We start from the raw sequence: 22,768 nt of genomic DNA, 5'->3' as shown, positions 1-22,768 counted from the left end.
GTTCTGACCTACTTCGACCCTCCCCTCATCTCTCCTGGTCTCTCCGCTGACCTGCCTTGACCTACTCTGGCATTGTTGTGACCTTCCCTGACCAACCCCGATCTCCCCTGATCTCTCCGCTGACCTGCCTTGACCTACTCTGGCATTGTTGTGACCTTCCCTGACCAACCCCGATCTCCCCTGATCTCTCCGCTGACCTACCTGAACCTACTCTTAACATGTCGTGACCTACCTTGAACCTAATCTTGACCTCCCGTGACCTATCCTGTCCTACCCTGACCTATCCTGTCCTACCTTGACCCTATCTTTGACCTCCTCTGACCTATCCTGTCCTACCGTGACCTATCCTGTCCTACCCTGACCTATCCTATCCTACTCTGACCTGTTCTGATCTACCCTGACCAACCTTGACCTTTCCTCTAACCTACCCTGACCTACCCTTGACCTGTTCTGACCTACCCTGTCCCACCATGACCTGTTCTGACCTACCGTGACCTACCCTTGACCTACTCTGCCCAACCCTAACCTCCCTGGCTTGTTTGTTGTCTCCTAGTCAGTATGCCTTGTTGACTGCGTGATTGGAATGCGTGTGGTAATTCGAATCCTGTGTATACGATTGGAAGAGCTGAGTAAAAACAGTCCAATCATCCGCTGGAGAATGTTGTGGATATAATCTGGTTGTTTTTTCTCTCTCTCTCTCTCTCTCTCTCTCTCTCGGTAATAATGGCACCTGCTTAGTCGGTTGCAGACGGTGCCACAATGGTCCCCTGGCACTAAGCGGCTGACTCCCCAGGTGCCATTCTGAGGTTTTGGTTCAGTGGTGTTAAGGATTTGTGTTTAGTACTCTCTGTTTATCTTCCCCACACACACACACACACACCTCCTTTCTCCACAGACACACACACTCACTACCCCCACACACAACACACCTCCCCACCCCCACACACTGCCTCTCCCCACACACCCTACCCCCCACACACACCCTCCCCCCACCCCCACACACTCACCCCCCCCACACACCCCTCCCCTGCTCCTCACCACACTCCCTCCCCCTGGCTGCACACCCCACCCACACACACTCACTCTTGTTCATACCCCCAACCGACACAGTTTACAAAGTGAATCATTAACTAACACTTTACTTCACAAAGGTTCGAAGCAGTTCAGGGTAAACCGAAGCTTTTTTCATCTGCGGTTTCATTCATTGTCATTAAAGTTTGGGAAAGAACAAAAAAAAAAGTTGGTAGAAATTTTTTATTCACTTTTGTTGAAATCTTTTACCGAAAAAAAAAAGAAGTGAAATTATAGTTCGTTTAATCTGTGTTTGGTTAGGTTAAGGTAAGTTAGGTTAGGTTTAGGGTAGGGTAAATTAGGTTTGGTTGTTAGGTAAGGGTTAGGTTAGGTTAGGTTAGATTAGGTTTGGTTAGACGACACTGAAATACTTAACTCCCAGCAATTTTCCCCCAAAAAAATAAAAATCAATTAAAAAAACAAAAAAACTAAAAAAAAAATTAAAAATAGAAAATAAAAATTGCATACATGGAAAAAAAAACCCTCAATATAACCAACAATTCCGTAAGAGTAGTCCAGAGTTTGGGTGTTGCCTTAATGCTATGTTGTACTGTGTTAGGGCCCTGGCTGGTGCTGAAGCAATATCCGATTTTCTAAACTGCTTAACGTTTCCAGCCCGATGACTTAAAGGAGGTTTAAGCTTTGGAGGATGGTGGTTTAAGCTTTTTTTAGGATTATGTTTTAAGCTTTTTTGAGGATGGATGTTTGTTTAATTTTAAGCTTTTGAGGATGATGCCTCAAAAACATAAACTACCATCCTCACTTAAACCACCATCCTCACTTAAACCACCATCCTCAAAAACATAAACCACCATCCTCACTTAAACCACCATCCTCACTTAAACCACCATCCTCAAAAAACATAAACCACCATCCTCACTTAAACCACCATCCTCAAAAAACATAAACCACCATCCTCACATAAACCACCATCCTCAAAAAACATAAACCACCATCCTCACATAAACCACCATCCTCAAAAACTTAAACCATCGTCGTCAAAGGTGTTAATATCACCATTACTTCCACCAGTACCTACAACGTCACCAACATGTGGCTGGCGAGGCAGTGTCGTACAGTACAAGAGTTAACTCCTGATAAAAGATCCACTTGTTTATTATACGACTATTAATTTATAAGGTCCGGGGGGGGGGAGGGTGTTGAGGGTTCCAAGTTGTGTGTGTGTGTGTGTGTGAGAGAGAGAGAGAGAGAGACTGTGTGTGTGTGTGTGTGAACCTAAATATTGATATCAAGACAACATTGTACTGGCCCCTTTAAAACACCAGAGATCTTACGTTGTCATCAGATGATAATTATTGTACCTGTACCTGTCTGTATCTGTACCTGTATCCATACCTGTATTTGTACCTGTACCTGCATTTGTACCTGTACCTGTATCTATACATGTATTCGTACCTGTATCTGTACCTGTACCTGTATCCATACCTGTATTGTACCGTACCTGCATTTGTACCTGTATTTGTACCTGTACCTGTATCTATACCTGTATCCATACCTGATTTGTACCTGTACCTGCATTTGTACCTGTACCGTATCTGTACCTGTATCCATACCTGCATTTGTACCTGTACCTGATTTGTACCTGTATTTGTACCTGACCGTGTTTGACCTGTATTTGTACCGTACTGCATCTGTACCCGATTTGTACCTGTACCTGTATCTGTACCTGTATCCATACCTGTATTTGTATCTGTACCTGTACTGCACCTGTATTTGTACCTGTACTCGTATCTGTACCTGTATCCATACCTGTATTTGTACCTGTACCTGTATCTGTACCTGTATCCATACCTGTATTTGTACCTATGTATCCACCTGCATCCATACCTGCATTTGTACCTGTACCTGTGTTTGTACCTGTATTTGTATCTGCACCTGCATCCATACCTGTATTTGTACCTGTACCTGTATCTGTACCTGTATCCATACCTGTATTTGTACCTGTACCTGCATTTGTACCTGTATTTGTACCTGTACCTGTATCTGTACCTGTATCCATACCTGTATTTGTATCTGTACCTGTATCCATACCTGTATTTGTACCTGTACCTGTATCTGTACCTGTATCCATACCTGTATATTCCGTACCTGTATCTGCTCCGTATCCATACCTGTATTTGTACCTGTACCTTCTGTACCTGTATTTGTACCTGTACCTGTGTTTGTACCTGTATTTGTATCTGTACCTGTATCCATACCTGTATTTGTACCTGTCCATCCATACCTGTATTTGTATCCGTACCTGCATTTGTACCTGGTTGTACCTGTACCTGTGTTTGTACCTGTATTTGTACCTGTACCCGCATTTGTACCTGTATTTGTACCTCTGTATCTGTACCTGTATCCATACCTGTATTTGTATCTGTACCTGCATTTGTACCTGTACCTGTATCTGTACCGTATCCATACCTGTATTTGTATCTGTATTGTACCTGATTTGTACCTGTATCTGTACCTGTATCCATACCTGTATTTGTACCTGTACCTGCATTTAATGCATTTGTACCTGTACCTGTATTATTCCTGTACCGTACGTACCTGTACCTGTATTTGTACCTGTACCTGTATCTGTACCTGTATCCATACCTGTATTTGTACCTGTACCTGCATTTGTACCTGTATGTACCTGTACCTGTGTTTGTACCTGTATTTGTACCTGCACCTGCTGTACCTGTATTTGTACCTACCCGTATTCTGTACCTGTATCCATACCTGTATTTGTATCTGTACTGCATTTGTACGTACCTATCGTACCTGTATCCATACCTGTATTTGTATCTGTACCTGCATTTGTACCTGTATTTGTACCTGTACCCTGTATTTGTACCTGTATCCATACCTGTATTTGTACCTGTACCTGCATTTGCACGTACCCATCTGTACCTGTATCCATACCTGTATTTGTATCCACTTGCTTTGTACCTGTATTTGTATCTGTACCTGTGTTTGTACCTGTATTTGTACCTGTACCTGCATTTGTACCTGTATTTGTACCTGTACCTGTATCTGTACCTGTATCCATACCTGTATTTGTACCTGTACCTGCATTTGTACCTGTATTTGTACCTGTACCTGTGTTTGTACCTGTACCTGATTTGTACGTACCTGTATCTGTACCTGTATCTATACTCCGTATCTGTACCTGTATCTATACATGCACCTGTATTTGTACCTGTACCTGTATCTGCACCTGTATCCATACCTGTATTTGTACCTGTACCTGTATCTGCACCTGTATTTGTACTGTACCTGTGTTTGTACCTGTACCTGTATTTGTACCTGTACCTGTGTTTGTACCTGTACCTGTATCCATACCTGTATTTGTACCTGTACCTGCATTTGTACCTGTACCTGTATCTATACATGTATTCGTACCTGTATCTGTACCTGTATTTGTACCTGTACCTGTGTTTGTACCTGTACCTGTATTTGTACCTGTACCTGTACCTGTACCTATGTATCCGTAAGTTAGATAATTATGAAATAAGATACAAAACATAATTTTGCATACATGAAGTTTGTCTCATAATAATCAGTATTAAGTGAACGTATCTAGGTAGAGTCTCAGTGTAATTTTATCCCCATAGGTGATACTAAACAAAGGCCTCTAGTCTCAGTGTAAATTTGACGCCATCTTGGATATGAACTTCATATTTTACCTCAAATTAACAGGTTAGGTTAGGTTAGGTTAGGTTGTTGACTACCTACTGTAAGACGAATATATGACCTACGATCTTTTAAAAAATCGTTGTTCGGGTTGATTACATTACCACACGTAAATGACTATCGTAAGTTGGGTAATATTCTGAGACAATTATTTTTCTTCATATCTGTATTAAGGTATTGGGTTGTATGATGCCTTTACACCATCCTGGGAATTATTGTGGTGTGTGTGTGTGTGTGTGTTGTGGTGGTGGTGGTGGTGGTGTTTCGTTTTTGTTGCTCTCTTGTTTTCTCCTTCTCTCTTCTTTACTCCCCCTTCTCTATATTTCTCTCATTCTTTTGATCTTTCTTCGTTAATCTCTTTTTCTATCGTTCTCTCGTTCCCTACCTTCCGTTCTCTTTGTTTTTATCTTTATCTCTCTCTCTCTGTCTATCTGTCTCTCTCTCTCTGGTTTTCACCTTTTGTATTCTCATGTCTATCTGTTTTTCTGTGTCTACCTGTCTGTCAGTCTGCCTTTGTATGTCTGTCTGTCGGTCTGTCACACACCTTTTCCGGCACCACACACAGCACCAAAGTCACAAATATCAGTTTTGCATTTATTACAGTGTGTGTGTGTGTGTGTGTGTGTGTGTGTGTGTGTGTGTGTTTGTGGTGGGTGTGTGTGTGTGTGTTGTGGTGGGGGTTGGTGGTGGTGGCGGTCAGGGTACAGCCACTCAGAGGCAGTCAGTCTTGTCTCGACCGTAGTGGTGTACGGACGTGGCTCCTAAGCTCCGTCTCCCTCGCCATCCTCTCCCACACTCGCTCGCAAACACACAACACATTCTCCGTCACCTTCTGGGTTGACGTAATGACTGGAGATCAATAAGTGTTAGTTATAATACTCGTGGTTGTTTAATTAAGTATTTATAAAACATATTTATATTTATTTTCCTCAGTTTTCAACTTGGTGCGAACTTTTTAGCGAGAGTTGTATTTGGTGCAACAATGGATGGTGGGGGCACAGCGCTCTGATAACGCACATATTAAAGTACGTTTTGGTCTCTACAGGAATACAGGAAAATTTACTCATATTTTTTTTAGTTTTTTTTTCCAGCAAAGTTTGGTGGCGTGTGTGCTGGCGAGCTGATGGGGTGTTATGGAGTACAGTACATAATAGGGATAAGTGTTGAGGGTTACTACTATGGACAGCGGTGATTATAGTATGTATATATGGTAATTACTAACGACTGGGGTAACAAATTGGATTAATAATTACAATATAAATTAAAAATCTGTATAAGTAGACAGTATACAGTAGACCGGGTGTTGTATATGAAGGCTCACTCCTTCACTCCCGGACCAACAGTAACTTATCTCTCGGTAAACTTGATGTTGTTAAAGTGAAGTTTTGGGTCCGGTATCTGGTCCGGATATTAGTGTGAGCCGATACATCACAACAGCCTCGGGGGAGACGTGGGTTGAGAGTGAGGCGGCGCAGGAGGGAGAGAAGAAGAGGAAATTTGATAACTAGAGGAATAATATGGGGGAAAGTAAATCAATACTTGTAAACGGGAAATATTGCAGTTGTTTATACATGAGGATCAGCACACGGGCAACATCATCGCCGGCTGGTCGGTTTGGTTGGCTAAACATCATCAACAGTTAGTTAGGATCAACTTTTTTAGAGCTTGTTGACGCATCTAAACAAGAACATTTAAGCATTGGCTATGATTGCTCTATTGTAATCATGGCCAAACGCCCGGCAGCGCCTGAAGTGGGGTGAGCGAGCACGGGAAAACTCTCCTCTTTAGCGTACTGTCAGGATAAGCGTTCATAGAGCTAATTGACGCATATACGTGATACTTTTTCTAATGATTGGGCACACCTGAATGAGGAGAGGCAATGATATCTGTGTTAGGAGAGGCAGTGTTACCTGTGTGAGGAGAGGCAGTGTTACCTGGGTGAGGAGAGGCAGTGTTACCTGTGTGAGGAGAGGCAGTGTTACCTGGGTGAGGAGAGGCAGTGTTACCTGTGTGAGGAGAGGCAGTGTTACCTGTGTGAGGAGAGGCAGTGTTACCTGTGTGAGGAGAGGCAGTGTTACCTGTGTGAGGAGAGGCAGTGTTACCTGTGTGAGGAGAGTGCAGTGTTACTCAGGGGAGGAGAGGCAGTGTTACCTAGGGGTTAGGAGAGGCAGTACACTGTGTGAGGAGAGGGGCGGTGTTACCTGTGTGTGAGGGGAGAGGCAGTGTTACCTGTGTGAGGAGAGGCAGTGTTACCTCCGTGAGGAGAGGCAGCTACCTTGGGTGAGGGAGGCAGTGTCACCTGTGTGAGGAGAGGCACGACATCTGTGTTAGGAGAGGCAGTGCTACCCGTGTGAGTGAGGAGGAGGCAGTGTTGGCCTAAGAGGGAGAGGCAGTGTTACCTGGGTGAGGAGAGGTGTGCAATAGTAGGAGAGGGCAGTGTTACCTGGGTGAGGAGAGGCAGGTTACCTGTGGAGGAGAGGCAGTGTTACTCTCAGTGGAGGTGAGGCAGTGTTACCTGTTTGAGGAGAGGTGTGCTACACTCTGTTAGAGGCAGGGCTACTCAGGTGAGGAGAAGAGTTACTCAGGAGCGGCAGAGCCATGAGAGGAGAGGTGTTACTACAGGAGGAGAGGCAGTACTCTGTGTGAGAGAGGTGAGTAAGCCTGTGGGGCAGGAGAGGCAGTGTTACCTGTGTGAGGAGGAGGCAGTGTTACCTGTGTGGGAGGAGAGTGCCACTTCCATGTTTGAGGAGAGAGGCAGTGTTACCTGGGTGAGGAGAGGCAGTGTTACCTGTGTGAGGAGAGGCAGTGTTTCCTGTGTGAGGAGAGGCAGTGTTACCTGTGTGAGGAGAGGCAGTGTTACCTGTTTGAGGAGAGGCAGTGTTACCTAAAAGGTGGAGGAGCAGTGTTACTCAGTTAGGAGAGGCAGCTACTCTGTGTTAGGAGAGGTACCTGTGTGAGGAGAGGCAGTGTTACCTGTGTTAGGAGAGGCAGTGTTACCTGTGTTAGGAGAGGCAGTGTTACCTGGGTGAGGAGAGGCAGTGTTACCTGTGTGAGGAGAGGCAGTGTTACCTGTGTGAGGAGAGGCAGTGTTACCTGTGTGAGGAGGGGCAGTGTTACCTGTGTGAGGAGGGAGGCAGGGAGACGTATATTACTGTCTCTTAAATAATATCTCAGGGATTGGTTATCTTACCAACTTCAGAATCGCCAATCTTTTTTTACTGTCGACTGGCCATTCGTCAGCTTGTAAAGGGCTGATCGTTTACCACTGATTGATGGGCCGATTATTCGTTGGCACCCTAACAGATAATCTCTTAAGACAACGCCTGAGTGAATCGATTAGGAAGGTCGACGTTATCCGATCTGACTCAGTGGTAAGACAAGATAAATACGCAGACGCAGGGAAAAGCGTAGGCGGAGACACAGAAGAAGGGAAAGATGGAGAGAAAAACGTAGACGGAGACACAGAAGAAGGGAAAGATGGAGAGAAAAACGTAGACTAAGGGAAAGATGGAGAGGAAAACGTAGATTGAGGCACAGACGCAGAGAAAAACGCAGACAAAGACGCAGGAGGTATTAGTGTGCTTCTTCCTCTTGTTCGTACAGATAAGCTGAACCTTTTACCTGTGAGTCGGCTTGACAGGTGTGCTCTACCTGTGGGTGATATTTAGTATTGCCTTTTATGTGTACCTGTAAGTCAATCATTGTCAGTCATCGTCAGTTGTTGTCATCGTCAGTTGTTGCCATCGTCAGTCATCGTCCGCCATCGTCAGTTATCGTCAGTCATCATCAGTCAGTTCCTTCACCTTGGAAACAGAAGGAAACATTACATCTCTTGTCGAGTCTTTTATGTTATGTTACTGGTGGCTGGTTATGTATGTCCCTTGGAACACACACACACATACACACACACACACACACACACACACACACACACACACACACATAAATAAAATACATACATGCAAACACACATACATAAACTCGGTCGTAAACACACACACGTAAACAAAGATGATGATACGATACTGCATTCGAACCCCTGAAATGAACCTTAATAACGAATAAAGAGTTCACTTCAGGGTATTCAAAGGTTACCAGTGTTACAATACCCTTTTCGAACCCTTAAAACGAACCCCTCGAGAGCTCATATCAGAGGTTCAAGATACATAGGTGTTACGATACAGTTTTCGACCCTCTCACCATAAAGTAAACTATTGAAACCTCTTTTTTGGGGGGATTCGAACCCAACTCACATAATGCCCTTCGCAACACGAGAAATGAACCCTTCCCCTCCACCTCGTCAAAGACTTCTCAGTAATATAAGGTGGCAGATGTCTCCTTCAGCGCCTTCCTCAGTTTTCTCTTCCCTTGACTCCTATAGAAGGTGAACGAGGAAGATGGGTTATTACCAGAGGGGGATCGCTTGTTTTGTTATGGAGAGGGACCCTGAGGTGCTATGACGGGTCTTTCAAATATTCACTGTGTTTTCCTTTTCCCCTTCCTGTTAAATGGAAATTTGGACGTGTCTCTTACGGTTGAGTTTCTGTGTATTTTCAGTCGTATTTTTGGTTTCAGTCGAGTCTCGGTATTTTAGTTATTTTCAGTCGTATTTTCCGTTTCAGTCGAGTTTTAATAGATTTTAGTTCATATTTTCAGTCGTATTTTTCGTTTCAGTCGAGTTTTAGTAGATTTTAGTTCATATTTTTAGTCGTATTTTCCGTTTCAGTCGAGTTTTAGTAGATTTTAGTTCACATTTTCAGTCGTATTTTCCGTTTCAGTCGAGTTTTAGTAGATTTTAGTTCACATTTTCAGTCGTATTTTCCGTTTCAGTTGGGTGTTACGTATATCTCAATGTTATTATTATTATCCTTCATCATTATTTCAGTCTAGTCTCTGCCCATTATAGTCGTCATTATCCTCAACCATATTTCTTCCGTTGCTTAAAGTGATCGAATTTGATATATTCTCAAAAATTCTGAAATATATCGAAAAAAAACCCAGCGAATTTCTTCCCTCTGTCTGGAAAAAAAACCCCACACATTGTAAGGTAGAGTCCCAGTGCATTCTAGTCGCCATATTTACTCACCATGTCTCACAATGGACTAAAAATACGTAAGAATCTCTGAGAGTGTAGCAGCGGGGATGAAGAGAGAGAGAGAGAGGCTTTGTGTCACCAGGGAATTAATAAGTATCTTGGGGTGAGATTTAGGAGGGTTCTGTGAGAGTGTGTGTGTGTGTGTGTGGTGTTCTTGGTAGTTAAGATTGACCACTACTGTTATTGTTGTTATTAATGTTGGTGTTATTATAATTTTATTTGTTATTTTTGTTGTTTTGTTATCGTTGTTATTATTGTTATTTTTATTTATTGTTGTTATTGTTATTATTAATGTTGGTGATGTTATTATTGTTCTGTTTGTTCTTGTTTTGTTATTGTTGTTATTGTTATTATTAATACTAGTTTGTTATTATTATTGTTCTTTTTGTTGTTGATGTTGTTGTTACTCGAATACGCTGGATAGCTTTAAACATAGGTTGGATGGATATATGAGTGATAGGGGTTGGGTGTAAACGGGACTGCCCAGTATGGACCAAGAGGCCCGCTGCAGTTTCCTCCATTTTTATCTTCTTCTTCTTCTTCTTCTTGTCAATGCCATCATCTTCACTATTGTTATTTTCACATTACACAAATACCACCCATGGGCTTCCATTATACCACAAAATAACAAAGGATTCACAGCACACGCGTTCGAACCCTCATCTTGGGAGCCTTTATCAGAGTCTATAGGGGTGGGTGAGTGGGTGGGTGGGTGGGTGGGTGGGGGTGGGTGAGGCTTCCTTTATGAGTGGTGGGAAAAGAATAAACACGGTAGGCTTTTGTATCTTATCTACTAGTTGTTGTTGTTAGCTCTGAGAAACTTGTTGTTAAATATATTGGATCGATTAGTGTGTATCCATGGTCATAGGGAGTGTGTTTCTTATCTCTCTCTCTCTCCACCAACACGGAGACTTCTTTACGCTCTCGCTTTACTTTTCTCTTTGTCACTCTCGTACTTTTCTTTCTTCATCCTCTCAAACACTTCAGTTCCCCACTCTCACACGATTTACTTTACACTCTCACACACCTCTCTCTCTTCCCACTCACACACCTTTCTACTCTCTCTCTCTCTCTCCCCACTCACACACACACCTCTCTCTCCCTCTCTCTCAGCTCGATTTTAATTATTGCTAAAACTTTACCTGTGAAAAAATGATAGAATTCCAACACGTAAAAGAGAGAGAAATAATTTAGATAAGAATGACGAAGAATTAGTCTGGGTTAGGGAGGAGTCTGTGCGGGGAGGAGTACTGGTGCCTGGGGTGCGGTGGGAGGAGTACTGGTGCCTGGGTGCGGGGAGGAGTACTGGGCTGTGGTGGGAGAGACTGGTGCCTGGGTGGGGAGGAGTACTGGTGCCTGGGGCGGGGAGGAGTACTGGGTGCCTGGCGTGGGAGGAGTCTGCTGGGGGGAGGACTGGGTGCCTGGGGTGCGGTGGGAGGAGGACTGGGTGCCTGGGGTGCGGTGGGAGGAGTACTGGGCCTGGGTGGTGGGAGGAGTACTGGGTGCCCGGGGTGGTGGGGAGGGTACTGTGCCTGGGTGCGGTGGGGAGGAGTACTGCCTGGGGTGCGGTGGGGAGGAGTACTGGGTGCCTCGGGGTGCTGTGGGAGGAGTCTGCGGCGTACACGGGCCAGGGACGAAGGGATTTGATTTGTTTTCTCTGTCAGTTAGTCAGTCAGTCAGGAACGGCATTCATTGAGCTGGTGAATGATTGGTTAGGTGACGGAGACCTGGTTACTGATTGGTTAAGTGGGGGAGTTTTGGCTGTTGATTGGTTAGGTGACGAAGATCTGGTAACTGATTGGTTGAATGGCGAAGCTTTGGTTGTTGATTGGCTTGGTGATGAAACTCTGCTTGCTGATTGGCTGAAGAACATTACATAAACAAATACGATACAATGCATGGTGGGTGTAGAGACACTCTGGTCTTTGATTGGTTGAATAAACAGAAAGCGACGTTCTGACCACTGATTGGTTGGAGGTCATGTGGGGCCCATTAGACCTTAGTCCTAATAGACCCCAGACCTAGATATCCCGAACTTAAATAGTCCCCTGCCATAATAGACCCCCATTCGAAATAGGTGGGAATCTCAGTCTTAATGTTACGTTGAGGCCTATTTTATCCGGGGTCTATTAAGGAAGAGGCTATTAAAGATTGAGGTCTATTAAGACTTGAGGTTCATTTAGGTTGGGGTCATTATACAACTGGCCTATTAGAAAGGGCCCACTGGGAGCTTTGGATCAAATAGAACTGTCCAGGATCCTTAACACCGTGAGGAGGACACTGAGAAACCTTATGAAAGATGTGAAAGGTAAGACACTTCTATTCTCCCTTTCACCTCTCCCACACACATCCCTCTCACCTCTGATACACACACCCCTCTCACCTCTGACACACACACACACACATCCCCTCGCCCCTGACACACACATCCCTCTCACCTCTGACACACACACATCCTCACCCTGATACACACATCCTCTCACCTCTGACACACACACACAACACACTCCCTCCTCTTTCCCTCTCAAACTCACAAACCTCTTATCTTTCCATTGACAACATTTTCCTTTTGTATTGATAAATATGGAGACGAAACGTGATGAAACAAATGAATGATGAAGGTGATGAAACAGAAGAATGATGAAACGTGACGAAGCTGAAACGTGATGAAACAGAAGAATGGTTTACTTCACACTACAACTAATTTCTTCCATTCTACACTGATGATTCTACCAACATTTTCCCTCTTCCTCCTAACTCAACCAGATCTGTTTCTGAGCTGATATCATTACTTCTATCAATGCGGATCTGTGCAGCATCTCTGAATGGGAGGTACAAACTTGGTTAAATTCATAATAAAACTTAAGTATTTACCAATTACACTTTCTAAATTAGATGGTTTCATCAATCACATTTCAGGACGCTATCATTCTGCCAAATTCTGAAATGATGCTAGGCCTCACCATTTCTCCAATATGTCCTGGAAATCATCCTTAGTATAATCTAAAGCCGCCTCCCGAGTTGGGAATGCTGTACAGATGCCGCAGCTACTTCACCCTGGAGCAGTTGTCCAAGTATATAAGGATTCATTCGTCCTAACTTGGAGTACTGCTCTCATATCTGGGGTGGCTCTTCTTCTGTCCATCTGTTAGATAGTGAATCAAGGCATTTCGTCTTATTAATCCTCCTTTAGTCGACAATCTTTCCTCGCCGCAATGTTGCTTCACTCTCTTTATACAGGTACTTTAACGGGCCATGTTCGGTGGATTTGGCATCTTCGGTATAGATTATATTTTTAATTTCTTTCTGTTCTTATTTTTTTCTCCTACGCACCCTGCTAAAAAAGTGATAAAACAGGTGAATAATGGAACGGTGAATGATGAATCGTGATGAAACAGATGAATGATGAAACAGTATAAAACAACAAAATATACGAATACCAAAAACTAAAAAATGCAAAAGGAAACAAAAAGTAAAAGTCGAATAGCAAAAAAAAATGAAAAGAACAAAGAAATGAATGAAAGAATGAATGGAAAAATGTAGAATGATTGTTATATATAAATGCAGATGAAAATGGGAGACGAGGGAGGGAAACTCAATAACAAGACTACGAAACAACAGGGATTTCTTTTTCTTTCTTTTCATTATTTATTTATTCACTTTTCTTCTTTCTTTTTCTTTCTTTTCTTTATTTTCCTTTTTATTCATTTTCTTTCTTTCATTCTTTATTTCCTTTTCTTTTCGGACCATTTTGTGTAAAGAAAAGAATATGTGTTTATATCAAGCTTTGGAAAGTAATTGCTGTAGATTAAAGTGTAAAGTGTTAGTGTGAAAGTATTATATATGTTGATATATGTAAAGTGTTAGTTACATTATAAGGTTGGTATAAAGGTAAAGTGTTGTTGGCAGTATTATAAGTACAATACAGTGATAAAGGATATTATTAGTCAAGGTTTTTAAATATAGGTACAGTTTAAATATGAGTTACAGGTACAGTAATTATATCACGGGTTACAGATAGGAACTTTCGTATTCTTAGCAATCGGATTATGAACTTTGTTGAAATTGACGGTACAGGTGCATAATTGGCGTCCGTCTGTCTGTCTGTTCTAGTTTTTCTTGTTTGTCTCTTTTCCCTGTCTGTTTTATCTGTTTTCTGTTAGTTTCTTTGTTTTTCGTAAGTCTCTCCTGTTTGTTTGTGTCTGTTTTTCTATTAGGCCTGTTTCTTGTTTCTGCTTTTCTGTTAGTCTGTTTCTGTCTGTTCAATTGTCTATCTGCGTGTTCCGTCTATCTGCGTCTGTCTGGTGGTGTGGGTGGTCGACCAGATGAATACAAGGGAATATCAAGGAAGGCAAAAGCGTCCCTGCCCACGACCCCATCCCCGCCCAATACGACCTCCATCCCCTGCCCACGACCCTCCATCCCCACCCACGACCCTCCATCCCCAAAGGCCCACGAACCTCCATCCCCGCCCACGAACCTCCATCCCGCCCACAACCCTCCATCCCCTGCCCACGACCATCCCCGCCCACGAACCTCCATCCCCGCCCACGACCTCCATCCCCGTCCACGAACCACCATCCCCACCATCCCCGCCCACGACCCTCCATCCCCACCCACGACCCTCCATCCCGCCCACGACCCTCCATCCCCGCCCATTTAGTCTCCATCCCGCCCACGACCCTCCATCCCCGCCCACGACCCTCCATCCCCGGGGGCCCACGACCTCCATCCCCGCCCACGACCTCCATCCCCGCCCACGGACCTCCATCCCGCCCACGACCTCCATCCCCGCCCACGACCCTCCATCCCTGCCCACGACCCTCCATCCCCCGCCCACGAACCTCCATCCCCTGCCGCCCACGACCCTCCATCCCCCGGGTCCACGAACCACCATCCCCCGCCCACGACCCCCTCACCCCCGCCCACTGAACCTCCATCCCCCTGCTCACGACCCTCCATCCCCCGCCCACGGCCCCATCCTGCCCACGACCTCCATCCCCGCCCACGACCTCTAATATCCCCGCCCACGAACCTCCATCCTGTCCACGACCTCCATCCCCGGCCGCCCACGAACCTCCATCCCCGCCCACGAACCTCCATCCCGCCCACGACCTCCACCCCCCGCCCACGACCTCCATCCTCGCCCACGACCCTCCATCCCCGCCCACGACCTCCATCCCCGCCCACGACCCTCCATCCCCGCCCACGACCCTCCATCCCCCGCCCACGACCTCCATCCCTGCCCACGACCTCCATCTCTGCGCTCACGACCTCCATCCTCCGCCCACGACCCTCCACTCCCCCTGCCCACGACCTCCATCCACGTTGTTGTTGTTGTTGTTAAGGTTGCCGTTGTTGTTGTCGTTATCTTTTCTTCTTGGTAAATTATGAACAATTAATCGTCAGTCCTTCATCTTGTGCGACGATTAATCTGAACTTGGCAGACGTGAACCTTGACCTAACACCTCCCAAATTACCTTCCACAATTTGGTCTATCTTTGCTGCCCTTTTGGGATTTTAGGTGAGGCTCAAAGGTGAAACAACCTAAACGGGTGAATGTTGATCTGTTGTAGGTGCAGTGGTGTTTCTTGGTTATTATTGTTGTTTGTTATTGTTGTTGTTATTGTTGTTTTATAGTTGTTATTGTTTTCTTGATGTTGTGATTAGTGTTGTTTTTCTTATTGCTTGTACCGTTTTATTGTTATTATTATTATTATTATTATTATTATTATTATTATTATTATTATTATTATTATTATTATTATTATTATTATTATTATTATTATTATTATTATTATTATTATTATTATTAGCTAACTTAACCTAACCAACTGTAACAAATAATATTTGGGATAAAAATGTGAGTCAGTGTTAAATGACATATTAATTAAAATAATGTTACCTGTCATGTGGCCAAAGAGGCGTTGACAGGTAATCTATCTCTCTCTCTCACCTTCTAATTATTCGAGATGATACTAGTACAAGAGAGTAGCTGCCCCACCATGTGTGTGTGTGTGTGTGTGTGTGTGTGTGTGTGTGTGTGTGTGTGTGTGTGTGTGTGTGTGTAGACGAATGGTTTGTTTTACAGTAACCAGCTGACTGACACTCTGTAGTATTCATTAGGCGTGATACACCCGTGGCCACTGCTGAACTACACTTCACCACCTTCGGGATCAGATGGCCGGAGGACCTAGCTTGTCAGGTCAGAATTTGCACGGGCAAATTAATTAACCCTTGACCTAATTTGGGGATGGGGGAGGTTATGTTAATAGGCTCTTAACCCACTGGGGCGGCACTGGGGGTTGTTGCACTGGCCCCTGACTGAATAGGGTGTAATAGATCTCCTCACCTAATAGGGTTTAGTCTACTATGTCTTAATCTAATAGGGTGTAGTCTTTTATATGCCCTGTTCACTGCAAGGTCTTTTCCTTGTGTAGTCCCCAGTCCCAAAGACCTCAAGTTCTAATGTGTTTCACTTAATTCCAACCTAACCTAATCTACCCAGTGTTAAGGGAAATAATGGTGTCTCAAATACACGAGATAAAGATAATACAAGGGGGTCCATTAACACTGCCGTCCATTTTAACCTTGACCTATCGCCATCGAGACTCAGTTATAATAAATGAAACATATTTCTGAGAGGTGAAATACGGCGTTACTCTCCCTCAGTTCTGGTTAGGTTAGATTTACAATTTTTTTTTAGTTTAAAGCTGAGAGATTGAACCCATAGATGTACTCAGCTCACTCCGGGACAGCGTACTCAGCTCACCCGGGAGAAATGTACCAGCCTCACCTGGGAGAAATGTACTCAGCTCATCTGGGGACAAATGTACTCAGCTCACCTGGGACAAAAATGTACCTAGCTCACCCTTGGGACAAATGTACTCAGCTCACCCGGGACAACATGTACCCAGCTTACTCCGGGAGAAAATGCAGGATTGGTGTAGGGGTTCGGCTCAGTGTCTTCTTTCCTCTCTCCACCCCCCCAGTCCTGGTAGGCCCCAGTGCCACGGGGCCCTGCAACTCAACGTGGAAGGTTGGGGTTGGGCTTTGCGTGTGTGTGTGTGCTTGTGTGTGTGTGTGTGTGTGTGTGTGTGTGTGTGTGTGTGTGTGTGTAGGTAGGTGTGTGGTGTGTGTGTAGTAACCCCTGTCTTTCTTGGCATTTATTCCAACACTCCCCTGAGACAGACAGACAGACACACACACACACGCACACACACACACACACACACTACCCAACTCAAATTTAATTCATCTAAAATAAATCATAATAGCATCATGTCTCATCCACGGCCCAGTAAGGACACACGAGTGCATCTGTACATTAATGTGACTAAAATATGTCTGGTCACACAAGGAGAGGAAAACCGTGATACCTTAAGGGGGAAGGTCAGGAGAAGGAGGAGGGCATACAAGAGAAAGAAGGAACAGGGAAGGGATGAAGGGAAGAGGGTGGAAAGGAGACAGGAGGAGAGAGAAAGTGAGGAATGGGGGGGTGAGAGGGAGGGGTGGGAGGGGTGAAGGAAGGAGGAGGGTGGGGAAGAGAGACAGGGGGGTTTGGGGGAAGGAGAGAAAAGAGGAATAAGGAAGTGAGGAGGAAGGAAGGGGGATGGTACCTCCACCTTTCTCCTCATTATCCCCTTCTCTCCCTCCTCCTCCCCTTTAGCCCCCCTCTTACTTCTCTCCTATTCTTATCCCCTGTCTCTATCTTCCCCTTTCTCCTTTTCTCACTTTCTCCTTTCATTTTCTCTCGTTCCTCTCCCTCTCACTCTCCTTCTTCCTTCCTCCTTCCTGCCCTCCCTCCCCCCTTCCCCACTCTTCCCTCACTCCTTCTCTCCTTCTCCTTCCCTCACTCTTTTTTTTCCTCCTCACTTCTTTCTCTCCTCACTCTCTTTCTCTCTCCTCATTTCCTTTCTCTCTCCCTCACTCTCCCTCCTCCTCCTCCTCCCCGCCCTGTTATTTTACACATTATTATCCAATTTATCCACAGGTGAAACTAATCATGGGTTTATTGTGATTCTCTTCCGTGTCTCTCACTGTTACGGCCTTACCTGAGACACATTATTGATTTTTATTTCTGGAGGTGTGTGTGTGTGTGTGTGTGTGTGTGTGTGTGTGTGTGTGTGTGTGTGTGTGTGTGTGTGTGTGTGTGGTTGAGATTGTATGTATGGTGTCTATGACTCAAAAACTACGTCTTTAGAAGACATTTGTGAGCTGCACACTTTAATTTATGGTGTTTAAAAGATATATTAACAGCTACTCAGACAGACAGACAGACAGAAAAAATAGTTAGATAGGATATAGATAGATAGATAGATAGATAGATAGGATAGATAGATAACACTTTAAATTCCCAAACTTAAAAAAAATTATCCCAACCACAACAACAACAACCGCAAATAACCACAACAACAACTACACAATAACAACCAACTAATACAACATAAAAACTACTTGAAACTCTATCGTATTTATTTTTTTTCTTGAAACTTATGGACACAAATACAAAGTCTACCAATGTTTTAAAATATCGGTGAATCTGAGGGTAAAAAAAATAAAAATAAATAAATAAATGAAAGAACGGCAGTGTATATATTTTGTTATCGTCTTTTGGGAGTTTTCGTGATGGGCCAAGGGACGGGGGGTGTTGTGGTATATGAGAGAGAGAGAGAGAGAGAGAGAGAGAGAGAGAGGAGCAAATAGCAGAGAGGGGGGAGAGAGAACAAAGATAAAGAATGAGAGAGAGAGAGAGAGAGAGAGAAATATAGAGAGAAGTAATGAGAGAGAAAGAAAGAAAGAAAGCAAGAAAAGACAGAGAGAGAAAAGAGAGAGGACAGAGAGAGAGGGGGAAAGTGAATTAAAAATACTATGAAAAAAGTGAGTTTGAAATGTAATTCTTTTTAGTTTGAAGTTACTTACTCAACACACACAGGAGCGAAATATTCAACTAAAATACCCAGAAAATTAACATATTATTTAGAATTATTTTTCATTTATTCTTTATTTTTGAAAAGAGATTGAAGTGAAATTATATAAAAATAGAAAATACAACTTAGAAAAAAACATTAACAGACGTATATAAACATTCGTAAAAACTATCTATATAAATTTGTGTTTATGAAATTACATGACGAAGGATTATGACAAGATAAGATGTTTGTTAAGGTGTAAAGCTAAATTGTATAAGGCAGAAAAACTATATACAGTATAGGCCTAAATTTATCTATAGGATTACTGTAGTTAGAAAAAACCTACATGGAGTAAACAGAAAACAAAAAGTGAATTAGAGTCTATTGTGTAAATATTATATACCTAACCTACGGCACCGGTATACAAGAAGGTGAGAATCACTGGCACTGCGCTCGATCGTCTTCACATCCTCATCTGTAGTTAGGTGTTTATATACAGCTGAGGATATGGGCGTGTCCTCTCTAGTAGACGACTGAGTAACTCTTATGACGAAAGATAACAACCTATTATATTGAAATACAGTGATTTATACCTGATATGAACACTTAATTCATTCTTGAGTTACGCTGCTGTTAAAGACCTACAGATACTGACGCCCCCACTCACCCACCCAATTTTTCAAGAACTGGGGAAAAACAAACGCCTTTGTACCTTTTCCGATTCTTGTAGGTCTAATTAATATAGAGTGTAAATCGATGGCAGGATAACGAAAAAACCGAACGATAGGAGGAGGAGAATGAATGAATGATGAGGGGAGAGAGAGAGAGAGAGAGAGAGAGAGAGAGAGAGAGAGAGAGAGAGAGAGAGAGGATATGATTCAAGGACGAGGGTATTTTAAGGTGGATAACATGAAGTCTTTGAAGGCTGCGTGTCAATGAAGGAAGCCAGGATACCCCCTCCCTCCATGACTTCAAGAACGATGTATGTCAGATGAATGGTGACATAATAATGAGGTTATCAGACGTGTGTGTGTGTGTGTGTGTGTGTGCGTGTGTGTGTGTGTAACGTTGATCAGAGAAGTATTGTATTGTTTAGGCCAATCGTAGGAGGTATTAAGACATTTCTGGATGTAGTTATTGTATTCTGATGTATTAGTTAATGCTTTATTGTTTTTTGTTATTGTTTATCATTGTTGTCTGATCAATCACAAGCGTTACAAGTGATAATTGAAGTTACGGCAATCTTAGAACTGTTTTGTTGAGAATATGACTTTTTGCTATTGTCTGATCAATCACAAAAATCACGAATCACCTCAACACGTCCAGCTCACTAAAAAAATCACCAGTCTAATGGCCTCTACGTAACTCAACCCAACCCAACCCAACCTAACCCAACCCAACCTAATCTAACCCAACCCAACCTAACCAAATCTAACCTAACCTAATAGCTCACGTTACCCAACCTCAACTAATAGCGAGAGAATTATACCATAAACAATAGCCCCCTTGATAGTCTCCTCCTCCCCCCCATAGTCTCCCCTCCCTCCCCCATAGTCTCCCTCTCCCCCCCCAAAAAAAAAAGAGCCTGCTGATGGTAGTATGAGGGGAAGTACGGAGGCTTCTGAAGTGTGGGAATAGTGAAATAATCTTTGGTGCAGTGTGAGTCAAGATATGGAGATGTAAGGATGCTTCAAGGAGATAACGATGGATGGATGGATGGATGGATGGATGGCCTGTCATTGTGTGGATGGCTCGTCATCAGTGGATGGCCTGTCATTAGGTGGATGGTCTGTCATTGTGTGGATGGTCTGTCATGAGGCACGGGGTTGTGGAGGAGAAAACACAAATAAATAACAACAACAACAACAACAACAACGACAACAACAACAACAACAACGACAGTAAGAGTTTCTCCCTTCATCCTGGGGTGAGGGGAGGAGGGGTGGGGAAGAGGGGGAGGAAGAAAGGGGATGAAAGGGATTATGATGAGAGGAAGGGGCAACAGAGAAAGGGAGGGGAAGTGATGAGAGTAATGGGACAGAGGGAAGAGGAAGAAGGGAATGAGAGGAAAGATGATAAAGAGGAGAATGATGGGGGTTAGTTTAATGGTCGTTGAGTCATAAATCTTGCTTTGATGTATTTTCTTGTAAAATCTCCTCCCCTTCCCCCCACTCCCCCACTCCCCCACTCCCTCCAGAAGACCTCCAGATCATCATCATCACCCTGTTGCCTCTCCTCAGAATACCGCACTTTACTGCAAACACTTTTTTTTTTTTTGATTATCTCACAATGCTCGCCCCTTCCTCGCTGACTTATTGATGGCTGTTTTATCCGAGTGAGTCATGTTAAGTATGAACTCGGGAGTGGATTTTTTAACATATATCACAAATATTTGAGCTGGGGAATAAACGTCTTTTATATTATAGCTTATATAATATTTTCTTGTATGCATATGTCTTAACTACATACATACATACATACATACATACATACATACATGATACATACATACATACATACACATACATACATACATACATACATACACATATATACATGCCAAATACACACATACATACATATACGTACATGCACACACACAGACACACACACTCACACATATAAACAAGCGCATACACAGAAACAGACAATACACACACACACACACACACACACACACACACACACACAAGCTTCTCAATTAACTTTACAAAATAAACGTATATGAACAATGCAACATAGTGACCCAGTTCCATATTGTTCACTTCTTCTTGTCTAACAATTTTCATTCATTCTCGTCAATTTCCTGTAATTCCTTGTTATATTATTCACATTTCGTCATTTATTCCTTTTCGTTGATCTCCACTTACATTTATTAAAATTTATTCCTATTTTTTCTTGCTCTTCTTTCGTGTTTATTTTTGTTTCATCATTTATATCATTTATCACACATTTTGTAATTATTTCCATTGCAATTATTCATTCGTTTTACTTTTTTCATTTATTATTCCCAGTTTACTCGTGTGTGCTTCTGTTCTAATCATGTATCATAATTCTGTAACCATTCCCATTCCAATTCTTCATTTGTTTTACATTTTATATGATTCCCATTCCGGTCGTTTATTTTATTTGTTTACATTTTATTTTATCCCCCAGTCGACTCTTTCTCACTCTGTCTGTCTGTGTGACTGTCTGTCTGTCTGTCTGTGACTGTCTGTCTGTCTGTCTGTGTGACTGTCTGTCTGTCTGTCTGTCAGTCTGTCTGTCTCTTTGCTGATAATAATAATGTTGTGGCTATGGTAATATAACCTAACCTAAACTAACCTAGACCTAACTTAACCGAACCTAACCTAACCCTCACCTAATCTAACCTAACCTAACCCTCACTTAATCTAACCTAACCTAACCTAACCTAACCTAACCTAACCTAACCCTCACCTAACCTAACCTAACCTAACCTAACCTCAACCTAACCCTCACCTAACCTAACCTAACCCTCACCTAACCTAACCTAACCTAACCTAACCTAACCTAACCTAACCTAACCCTCACTTAATCTAGCCTAACCTAACCTAACCTAACCTAACCTAACCTAACCTAAGGTCAAGTTGTGTTAGATTAAGTTAGTTGGCGGCGTCTGTTGCTATAAATATTTTAGTGCCGTAGTGTGTCCCTCAGGAAGAGCTGCTGCCATTACCAACACCAATTTAATCTTTTATCTTTCTTTATCTCTCTTTCTCTCTATTTTCTCTCTTTTTCTCTCTTTCTCTCCATTTCCTTTTTTTCTCTCTTTCTCTCCATTTTCTCTCTTTTTCTCTCTTTCTCTCTATTTTCTCTTTTTTTTCTCTCTTTTTCTCTTTTTTCTCCTTTCTGTTTCTCTCTTTCGTTCTCTTTCTCTTTCCTTCATTCTCTGTTTCTAGTTCTGTCTCTCTCTCTACCTTTCTTTTATTTTCTCTCATTTTGTCTTACTGTATCTCCTCTCTTCTTTTTCTCTCTGTTTCTC

General features: G+C 43.1%; 1 protein-coding gene across 1 annotated transcript; it reads left to right on the top strand.

The window, feature by feature from the left end:
- The first annotated feature begins 14,178 nt into the window (after window positions 1-14,178).
- Window positions 14,179-14,871, top strand: LOC121853506 (vegetative cell wall protein gp1-like). Its single transcript, XM_042347657.1, has one exon. The coding sequence runs from the start codon at window positions 14,179-14,181 to the stop codon at window positions 14,869-14,871; it is 693 nt and encodes a 230-aa protein (XP_042203591.1).
- Window positions 14,872-22,768: the final 7,897 nt, after the last annotated feature.

This window comes from Homarus americanus, unplaced genomic scaffold, assembly GCF_018991925.1.
Source record: "Homarus americanus isolate GMGI-L3 unplaced genomic scaffold, GMGI_Hamer_2.0 scaffold4896, whole genome shotgun sequence".
Lineage (NCBI taxonomy): Eukaryota > Metazoa > Arthropoda > Malacostraca > Decapoda > Nephropidae > Homarus > Homarus americanus.
The sequence above is the reverse complement of the archived record's forward strand: the minus strand, read 5'-3'. Positions and strand labels throughout refer to the sequence as shown.

Bases quoted from the DNA above. Each gene is read 5' to 3' on its own strand.
- LOC121853506 (XM_042347657.1), top strand. From the start codon at position 14,179: ATGAATACAAGGGAATATCAAGGAAGGCAAAAGCGTCCCTGCCCACGA.